This window comes from Gekko japonicus, unplaced genomic scaffold (assembly GCF_001447785.1).
Source record: "Gekko japonicus isolate JY-2015 unplaced genomic scaffold, Gekko_japonicus_V1.1 scaffold469, whole genome shotgun sequence".
Classification (NCBI taxonomy): Eukaryota; Metazoa; Chordata; class Lepidosauria; order Squamata; family Gekkonidae; genus Gekko; species Gekko japonicus.
The window spans coordinates 105,042-115,929 of record NW_015173138.1 but is presented as its reverse complement, the minus strand read 5'-3'; the positions used below and the strand labels follow the sequence as shown (position 1 = coordinate 115,929).

At 41.4% G+C, this 10,888-nt stretch overlaps 1 protein-coding gene across 4 annotated transcripts in view; it reads left to right on the top strand.

The window, feature by feature from the left end:
- Window positions 1–10,888, top strand: part of UBR3 (ubiquitin protein ligase E3 component n-recognin 3 (putative)) — a 130,140-nt gene that overhangs the window by 63,364 nt on the left and 55,888 nt on the right. For all 4 annotated transcript variants that reach the window (XM_015422265.1, XM_015422264.1, XM_015422263.1 and 1 more), the window contains 2 exons: window positions 3,921–4,009; window positions 8,500–8,649. In XM_015422265.1, the coding sequence (XP_015277751.1) occupies window positions 3,921–4,009; window positions 8,500–8,649 (239 nt within the window). The remainder of the gene's footprint in view (window positions 1–3,920; window positions 4,010–8,499; window positions 8,650–10,888) is intronic.

Sequence of the window (10,888 nt, the reverse complement as noted above, 5' to 3'; positions counted from 1 at the left end):
GCCCAAACGCCCCCCCCCCCCCCAAGTCTCTGTTGAGCCCTGTGGGCCATTGTGGAAAATCACAGCGTTGTACTGAATCTGTCAGTTTGTTTATGTCTCTTTATTAGGAGTATCTGTTTACAGTTAGCCTGTTCAATAAAGGCATAATCCTGGCTGAGAGTCTCTTAGAAATATTATTGTGAAAATTTGCCTCATAATATGATTGCATCCTGTTTTGTGTGGAGCTAAAGGATATTTAACTGTATTCTGATTTGCTTCATATTGTAATGAAGATGTAATTGAGATTTTTGTTTTGGATATCTTAGAAGTTCAGCTCTGGCTGCTGTGGAGCAGATACATGGTTTCACTATCATTATTGTTAAGTTGGCTCCTACAGATCCATTCCATTAATGGCTGTGTTTTCATCCAGTGCAAGAAAACTTCTGCCACAAGCCTGTTTCACTGAAAGAAGATCCCTTGTGCTGGAGGAAGTTGCCGCTGCTAGCATAAAGGATCTTTGCCACTTCCCTCCTTACACCATAGTGTTGTATCCCACAAGATGCTATATGCTTTTTAATTTTGTTCCAATATTTATTATTCCAGTAGCTTTATACTGTCTTGCTGGTAAATATAAAAAACTGGCAAATAGCCAGGAGCCTGGATCGAGTCCCCTGTAAGCTGCTTCTCTTCCATCCCCTCCCCAGCCCCTTTGCACTACTTTTAGTATAGTCATAATACTACTGCTACCTAACTAACTAGTTTTAAGGGATTAATGAGATCTTACACGTAAAGGGCAACCTGGATGCTAAGTACTAGCATGCTTTGTCTGCAGACCTCACTCACCTCGATCTGTCTTGTCCAGAAAGCTTTTCTGCACCCCTTGCCACCTTCTCCACGTCTAACACCCTAAATTTGCATTACTGGCTGTGAGTAGTAGCAGTATGTTCAGATGCTGCAGGTTATGAATTTATTTCTACTTAACCTTAAATTTATTTATTTATTGGATTTATACCCCACCCTCCCCGCCGAAGCAGGCTCAGGGCAGCTTACATAAAAGCGTCAAAACAGTTTAAAAACCGTATTTATAGCATGCATACATTTCGTTCCAAATTCCATCTTTTTTAACAGCTCCCTCGGGTAATTGATACTTTGAAATAAAAATTATTTAAAAAGAAAACCAGTTTAAAAGTTTCTGTAGATTTTCCGGGTTGTGTGGCCGTGGTCTTGGCATTGTAGAACTGTGACTGGCATCCTCAGAGGTATAACACAGAAAGATCTTGACATCTTTGTGTCAAGATGGAGTACTCTCTGTGTGTTTAAAAACGCATAAAATCTAAAGTGCAATGCATACATATATTCCTGTGTGACGGCAGTCATAATCCAATGTTTCCGTAACAGGAGTCAGTTAGTACAGATTTAGATGATGCAAACAATCCCAGGGAGGCTCCAAGTTATCAGGACGTTAAGTGTGGTCAAATGCCTAGTAGAAGAGCTCCGTCTTGCAGGCTTTGTGAAATTGAAGTAAGTTCCACAGGGCCCTGGGTGTCCTCAGGGAGCTCTTTCCACCAGTGCGGCGCTGCCACGGAAAAGGCTCTAGCCCTGGTAGTGGCCAGTCTGGGCCAGGGAGCACTAGGAGATTTTGTGTCCCTGAACGCAGTGCTCTCTTGGGAACATGTGAGGAAAGGTGGTCCCTTAGGTATGCTGGTCCCTGACCATATAGGACTTTATAGGTAAGCACCAGCACGTTGATGTAAATTCGGCATGCTATAGGCAGCCAGTGCAATGCTTTCAGCGCAGGCTGGATGTGTTCTCATGGAGAGAGACCCAGTGGCAGCCTGGCTGCCGCATTCTGCACCAGCTGCAGCTTCCGAATTTGGGACAAGGGTATATCCGTGTAGAGAGTCTAATCTCGAGGTGACCATTGCGTGGATGACCATTGCCAAGTCACTACATTCGAAGAAGGGAACTGCCTAATCAGCCAAATTGTGTTACATTAGATGTGATGCTGTCCTCCAGCTTTTTTCTTTAACCAAAAACAACTTGAGGGGAAATGTAAATATCTAAACTATATTGGCCAACATGATGGGCTTTTCAGATTCCCATAAAGTTTACAAACTTTTGAATGATTCCTCTGTTGAAGTAACTGAGAAAGTGGCTAAGTTCCTTCAATCCGCCATGCTGCTACGCCAAGGAAAAGTACAGGTGCAGCCTATTATTTTATTCAATGTATTTGTAATACAGTGTCCTGCTTCTATACTTTGTTCTACTGATATATGCCAATAAAGTCTGACTTGACTTTGTGTTAAGGAAAGCTTGATGAAAACAAATCATAGGGTACAAATTAGTGAAAGGAGGCCGTACAATCCAACCCAGAAGTATATTGTTGAAGGCTTTCACAGCCGGAGTTCATTAGTTGTAGATTTTCCGGGCTGTATGGCTGTGGTCTTGGCTATCTTTCACCAGTAGCTGTGCCTGGCATCCTCAGAGGTATAACACAGAAAGATGGAATACTCTTGGTGTCAATGTGAGAAGAAAAATGGTAGACGGGTAATTTATATCTACTCAGGAACCCGGAAGGTTTAACGACTCACAGAAACTGCTACTTCTGTGGGTTGTTTTTACCGATTTGTATTTTGTAGGCACATCGAGCTTTTCTTTTTAAAATGCAAGCTGGGATGTATTTACAATTAAATAAATAAACTTCCCAGTTGTATTTCAGAAGAAGGAAAACTGAGTGTTTGAGTTTGTAACTTGAATGTAATGGGATGTAAGTTCGCAGATGATACTAAAGCAGAGGCGTTGGACCACTGAGTCCAGTAGCATAAGTAGCTTATGAAGTTGCTTTTTTAGTTCCCTGCCAATGACTTTAATACCGCCTATCATAATGAACTCCAGAGCAATTCAGTCTTGATTTTTTCCCCAGAACCATCCTGGTTTTGAATAAAATTACCTAGTTTCCTGAGTGAGCGCCTGTGCATGTGTGTCTTTTTTAAAGTATTAAATAATCTCTGTCTGATTTTGTTATGTGAATGGATTTCCGTTATGTATTCCTATTGTATCTTCCTGTCATGATGAGCCAGAATTTGGGCCATGCAATTTAAACTCCTGTTACAGCGTTGAAAAATAAAATTTGACAAGTCATCCCCTCCTTTATGGATATCAGCAGCTAATTATGCCATTGTCCTCAAATATTATAGCATGATAATGGAAAATAAAAGCATTGAATCTAGGACAGAAATGTTCTGATTTTCTATTAGTGCTGTTGAGATAAAAATTTTCACCAGCAGCCTTTTCTGAATAATACATTTCTGTAGGCTTTTGTCCCCTTTATTCAGTGTCCTTAGAAGAACGTCTCCTTTTCTAAGACAATAGATGGTAAATTTCAGTGAGGCAAGAAACAAAGTTTTAACAGTCAGATTCCTAAGATTGCCTGCTTTGGTTGTCTTTATATTTTGAACCTTTGATGTTTCAAACTTTGCACCCTATAGAGCATCTTTTTGTAAGTTATTTCTGTAACGAGGATGTTATCTTCCTGCTAGAGTCCTCTGTTCCTATGGCGCAGTGGTAGAGAGGGAGGGATGGGTTGTATATCGGAATTACCTGAAGCTGGTAGGTTCAGAGGACTGCCACACAAGAACACAGAAAGCCTCCTGAGAGTCTGGGGTTTGGGGGTCAGAAGGAGCAAGCCAGATTGCCTCTATGTGTGTAAGAAGTAGATATGGTTTGTGTGTAACAAAGATGACACTTGGACAAAGGTTGGGGAGACTTCTGAATATGTCCAGTTGTTGGGTTTGGGAGACTAGCGCTGATGCCATCTAGGGGAAAAGGTCTTCTAGATTTTCTGAAACACCTGAGAACTTCTTGTGTTCTGCTGACATTAAACCAAATTAGTCCACTGTTTACTAACTCTTACATATCCACCTTCTTTATTCTTCCCCTAGGCGACAGAAGGCTAGGGAGAGGCAGCAGAAGTTGTTAGCTGAATTTGCATCAAGACAGAAAAGCTTTATGGAAACTGCTATGGATGTTGGTAAGTGTTTAATCTTGAATCTTGTATACTGTTGAGGTCTGATGAGCAAATGAAGCTAAAAGTAAATTAGGACAGAATTAATGAAGGGGTGACTGCTACCAGAAGAAAATTTGTAGGGAGCAAAAAAGCAATTACTAGGGGTATGCATGAAAAAAATCGGCTTTTTTCAGATTTGGGTCTATTGGACCTGAAAAATATCAATATTTCCCAATATTCCTGAATCCCAGTATCAGTATGATACTGGGATTCGAGTAAATAATTGGGAAACCCTAATTTATTTGGCATTTAAAAATGCCTTCTCCCTTCACTTGTGGAAGCATGCCGTGGTGGCAGCGCAACTCAGAGGGTGAAGGAAAGTAATTTAAAAATGCCTTCCCTTCACTTGTGGAGTTGCATCGCCGCCATGGCACACCTCCACAAGTGAAGGGAAGTTAAAATACTGGTAAAGTATTTTTTGGGTATTCATTCAGTTCAGTTTATACCGAACACACACTCCTAGCAACTACTGTATTCGGTCTCAATTTTAGGATACCTAAACAGTTTTTTAAACTGTGTCCAGTAATAGATCCATGGAACCAGAAGCTCAGTTTCAAAATGAGGTTGCGGCCAAGTCCTGTTTTAGATTTTATTGTATTAACAAATGTATTGATGACTGTTCTTTCAAACTTTGCACATTCATGTGCATGCTGAGCTGGCAGGAGCAGAGAAGAACATGATGGAACTCTGGGGCCTTGCTGTGAATGTTTTGATGAGGTGACAATGAGTGATCACTGCATATCTATCTGATAATGTCCGCCAGCAATGAGTAGAACCACTGAAGGATAATTTCTTATTTATGTATTGTATTTATTTGCAAAACTTTTACTGCCCCATCAGGGCCACCAAAGCAGCTAGCTGTTAAAACAAGCATTATAAAAACATAAGAACAATTAAAACCAAAGGTTTTATGTTCTTCTTATGAGTCTTCACCTGCTGGCAGAAAATGTACCATCAAAATCATCCATCATTTCCATGGCATGAGACCAGCCTTAGGCTAAAAGAGAAACACATATTCAGCCATGACCTTCAAAGCTGTCTTGATTGCATGCAAATAAAATAATCTCCTCTTAGTTTTCATCATTTATGATTTTTTTAAAAAAAAATCCATTGAACATGATTGGTAATTTAGTGTTCCTCCAACAAAGAATTCATATGGAATTTCTTTTTGACAAGGGGGGTAATAACATTGCCTGCTGAGTCTCATTTGGATTAATTAAGGGGGGAAATACAGTCTTCCAGTCCCTGAATGGAAATTGGGGGGGGGAGGGGTTTGATAGGAAAAAGGTACGTACTCTTTTTAATAGCAAGGTGACACAGGTTTTTTAGCATCTCCTCTTCTGAATCCAGATAGGGAAATAAATTAGTTTTGACTAGTCCTCTGAGAATATACATGCTGGGCAAGAGCAAAAGATATTAACATTCTAATAGTTGCTTCAGTGCTTGGGGACCACCTTGACACACAGTGGTTCTGCAAGAGCAATGTTGCTTCCAGTTACAGATTGTAAACACTATTTAGTATGTTGGGATATTAGCTGTTTCTTCCATTGATTGGCTTAAGTGCAGCAAACACGAAGGCATTTAGTACCAACTTCGGCGTTGATCTTATGAACCAGAGATATTACCTCCAGCACTGCCTGATGTTCGTTTGTTTTTTAAAGATCCCATTCACTAGATATTGGCTTGGATCTTGCCTAAAATTTCTCTGCACGGAACAGGAGCTTTTTTCACCAATTTCGCTCTCACACAGTGGACACCCAACTTCCCCCTCCTGTGCTTTTCTTGGAGGACCCCAGGCCAAGGAGCTGCAATGGGGGGGAGGCAGGCTTGTCATGCTCCATAGATGGAAATCCCTTCTGTCTGCAGAAATTTTAGGCAGAACCAAAGGCTAAAGTTCATTGTCTGGAGCTGATTAGGGGCATGGAAGTGTGCCATCTACAATTTTATTCAATTTTTGGTAATCCTTTGTTAGCTGAAAAGCAGCGTGGCTAGTGGAAATCACTGAGCACATTTGTTTTTCCTATAACAGTGCCAGGTAGTCCCAGTAATGGCTTAGAGCCTCCAACGGCTTCAGTAACATACAACATCAGTATGAACCCTTAAGAATGTTAATCTCTCTTTAATAAACCAGTGCAGAGAAACCACTAGTTCCAGATGATAATAATTAATAATAATAGTGCTTGTGAACTTTTATTTTGAGCTGCTTTAAGCCTCTTTCTACCTAAGCCTTCATGCAAACATTAATTGAATCTTTTGCAATTTATCAGTAAGGCCATGTGACCATGTGTTGGCCAGCATTTAAATATAAACTAGGAAGGATTAAAGTTATTAATTTAGGCCAACGGTATGGCGGCTTTGAAATCTTGGCGCAGAACATTTTTTTTGAAGTGTATATAAATAGCACATGAATTTTGTTCCAAAATGCAAAGCAGCCATGAACACCATGGAAATGTACTCCTACAGTACATAAGAGCAGTGAGAATGCTTCAGAGATTTAGTAGTTAACTTCTTGATTTCACCAATGTAAAACAGCAACTTGAGTTTCTCAGTAAATACAATTATTTGAGGATGCTTTTTAAAAGGACTTTTCGCCCTAGAATGAACAACACAGACAAATCATACTGTCGTATTAATACATTACCAGATTGATACTGTATAAATACAGATTCGGATTATGAATCCTATTTAAATCCAATTGATTTCAGTGAAAGAGAGAAGCATATAGTTTGTTTAAATTTCCCATTAATTTAGTAGGTCATAAGCAATGAACATTTGCAAAACCACATCCTTAGTTTATGTTCTTTCACATGAAAGTGCAAACTTAAATGAAAGAGTTAATTAGATTTAATAGTTAACAAGAGGTGAGTGAATTGTTTGGGAAACATATATGCTTGTATATTGGCTTATATTGTTTTGGTTTAATTGTTAACTACTTTGCCTCTGGCAGGGCAGAAAGGAGGGGTATAGATTTTTTAACTTACACAGTGAATGTTTATGATATTAACATTGAATATTAATTTTTGTAGTGAAATTGGATTCTCTGTCATGGTAAGCCTTAATGTTTGAATTGGCATATTTTCGAAACCTCACACAAAAAGAATTTTAGCTGCAAATACCCGCCAATTCTATATGTTCTTTAAAACATGCATTAGTGAGAGGGCATCATTCTTTTTTTTCTTTTTTTTTTGGTGAATGTGATTAAAAGAAAAAAGCGCTTTTCCTTGAGCTCCTCTAAGAGTTTAAAATGTACACGATTGATTTACCTCCCCCCCCCAAAAAAAATGTACTGCACATAATTTCCCAGATAACTACATATATGGTGCTTAGGTGTTTTTTTTGGGGGGAGGTGTCTATTAATATATTTTTCTGGCTTTTTTTCCACTTCACTTCTGGTTCTTCTGGTTGCCACTAGGTGGTGATAAACGCTTATAAAGTATAGCTTTGATAACCCGCAGAGAAGTCCAAAAAACAAATGTCATGAAATGTCCTTTATTAGGATCAGCCAGTGTATCACAGAAATAGTGTGCTGTGTCATGATGTCTTTGTAGGTCCTAATACAGTATTACGTGATTTTAGTGTATTAATTAGGTGATGCCTGTTATCCTTGCTTTTTCTTTGGGGCCTGTTGTAGAAAAAAAAGGTTGTCTTCCTTTTGGCCACTAGATTGTCAGATACTGAAGCATGATTCTGGAAGTACATCTGTTCTCTTCCTGGCTCCCCCCCCCCACCATTGTATCCATTGTGATTGAAAGATGCCCCCTCCTAGTCTGGAACATTACTTTTAGGAAAGCTAATGGTACCCTGACATAGCTTGCAGTTTGACATGCACCTCTCATGCATGTGTGTGTACCAACTTTACCTCCATGGGGGCCTAATCCTGCTGGGGAGTGCAGTGCATGGGGAAGAAGGGCTTCTGCCTCCCCCACTATTGTGAAGATCCAAAATGATAGGCTCTCCCACCGCCATCTCCAGGAGGATCAGGCCCCTGCAATGTTTTGAAAAGTAAAAATCCAGCATTGAAAATGGGACCATATCCCTGTGATGGACTCAAGGATGCTAGTTTGGCCCTAAGAATTGAAATATCCAAGACAAAAGAGGTCTTCTTGGTTCATGGTACTGAACATCTAACACATTCCAAAGTCAGTAGTATAGCAGAATTGCTTTTATATTTTATATATATCTTGTATTTTCTTCAGCATTTTTTAAACTTGTTTTTTCTTTCAGTCTGTGTCTATTGTATCTTAATAACTGCTGCCACCCAAATATTACCAAGTCCATGCTTGTTTTAGTATGGAAATTTACAGTAAGCTCCCTGTTGGAAAAAATTAAACGTCAAGTATACTAAACTGGAAAAATGCACTGCGTATTGTGGTAGTTGAAATGACAGACATTTTAACTTTTTCCTTTCAAGAATCTCTTGTTAATTCCCTCTGCCCTTTTCCTCCATTCATCAGAATCGCCAGATGCAGATATTGCTATGGAGATAACAACAGCGGAACAGCATGTTTCAGAAGCCATGTACGATTGTGTGATTTGTGGCCAGAGCGGCCCTTCCACTGAAGATCGACCAGCAGGATTGGTTGTGCTCTTACAGGCCTCTTCAGGTATGGCTGAAGAAACAAACCTTCTTGGTTTAAGAGGGACTGCTGAACTGCATCTGCTGTGCTTCAAGAAAGTCAGAGTGTGTCAGTGAGCCCCTGTGGGCACAGTTAAATAGTAACCATGTGATTTGGTGTAGCTTAGTGGCTATCCTGCTAGGATGCCTGTAGCTCGAAACTTACCTCTGCCATGAAAGTATCGGGTGTATTTAGATGATGAAGAAGAAGAGATTGGATTTATACCCCGCCCTTCACTACCCAAACGTGTCTCAGAGCGGCTTACAACTCCTTTCCCTTCCCCTCCCCACAACAGACACCCTATGAGGTAGGTGGGGCTGAGAGAGCTCTTGACAGAAACTGCTCTTTTTTCAAGAACAGCTGTGCCAGAATTATGGCTTGCCCAAGGTCATCCAGCCAGGTGCAAGTGGAGGAGTGGGGAATCAAACCCGGTTCTCCCAGATTAGAGTCTGCGCACTTAACCACCGCACCAAACTGGCTCTCTAGATAAACCGAGATCTCTCAGCACCCCCCATCCCAGTGCAAAATGGGAAAACTAGTATTGGATTGTTTATAATGAGAAGATAATGGGCGTGAAATGTTTTAGAAACCCTGGTGGGCCAGATCTTCACATGGTCCCACCCACTTTCTAAAAACACTTGTTGGGTGCAAGGAAACAGTGTCTGATTGGCCACTGGAGATCTGATTGAAATAATGCCGGGCAGATTGAAATAATGTTTCAGCAGCTGCTGCCTTTTATTCTCTCTCCTATTTCCCAGTATATTTTTAAAATTACCTATCTTCTTCCATCCACTTGGGCTTCCTCTGCGTGTATGTCTCTGCCTCCTGCAGCACCCATTTTGTAGTTGGATCCACCTCCTGTAGCAGCCATTTTGTGACTGTGCCCCCCCCCACTTTGTGTCAATTCCAAAGAGGCCCGCAGGATCAAAGACTGGGAATCTGTGCTTTAGAGCATTCAAATTGGATCCAAAGAACCTTGAAAGGAGCTTCATGCAGAGATTTAAGTTTCCCACCTCTGCAGACCATCCGCAGCTTCCCGAAAGCTGTTTTTGAAGGCCAGGGGGCTCTGTGCTCAAATGGGAAATACACTTGTATATAAACAATTTCGGTTCATGGACGGGGCACGTTTGGAGGCAACCCTGAACTGTTCTTACTTTCTGAAAGTTAAGGTGGAGCTAGTTGTGAGTGTCTTTTTAAAACTGAAATGTTAACATAAATATTTTAATAAATAAATAAATTCCCTAACCCTGCACAACTAAGCATGCTCATTGGATTCAGTAGGATACTCCAGAGTGTGTATTTTAAGGAATACCGTTCCTATGTAGAGATGTGAAGGCCTGGGAAAAAACTGGAAAAATTCGGGAAAAACCCGTTTCCCCCGTTTTTTTCCTGAAGCCTTTTTTTGTTTTTTTCTGAAAAATTGGAAAAATTGAAAAAAGAAAAGAAAAAAATTGATTATGGAACATTTTATTTTAACATGATGAATAAAATATTTTAAGACAAGGTGTTCAGATATTTTCCAAATCATTTCTGAAAAATAGCAGGGAGCGGTGGCGCAGGCGGTAAAACGCCTGCTGTAATAACATCTATGAACAGCCATTGTGGCTGTTTGAGAACCACTGTGGTCGGAGTGAGCTCCCGACCCTTAGTCCCAGCTCCCGCCCACCCAGCGGCTCGAAAGCAAAAATAACACCTAAAATAGCGAGTAGAGAAATGGGTACCTACCCTTAGATGGGTAGGGGGCACCCTCCTTAAATGGTGTGTGGTGTGTGGCGGCGGCGCGAGAATGGCGCAGACGGCAGCAGAGAGAGAGCGAGAGACGGCAGCAGAGTGAGAATCATCAGCGGCGGTGAAGCAGTGATGGTGGACGCGGTCGAGCAACCCCTGGTGGCCAGCAAAAGAAGAACGTGTGCAGCCGGTGACGTCTAAAGGCAGAGACCGGGAAGCGAGCGACGGAGTGCAATCGGGGCGCGGCGGAGCCTCCTGGACAGAGCCGACGCCGGAAGCAAGCATGAAGCGTGCGCTTGCGCGGTCCTGCCTCAGCCGCCCAAGAAGCCACCGGAGACTGCCGCCAGGGAGTCTGCCGAAAGAAGACGCCAAGCCGACCCAGAAACAATAAGAAGATCCATCACCTGGGTGCCAGTAGGCTGTCCCCGCCCCAGAAATATGTGTGGCCCTAGTTAGGTCTCAGCGTGATTAAATACGCACTATGTGAACCGCCCAGAGA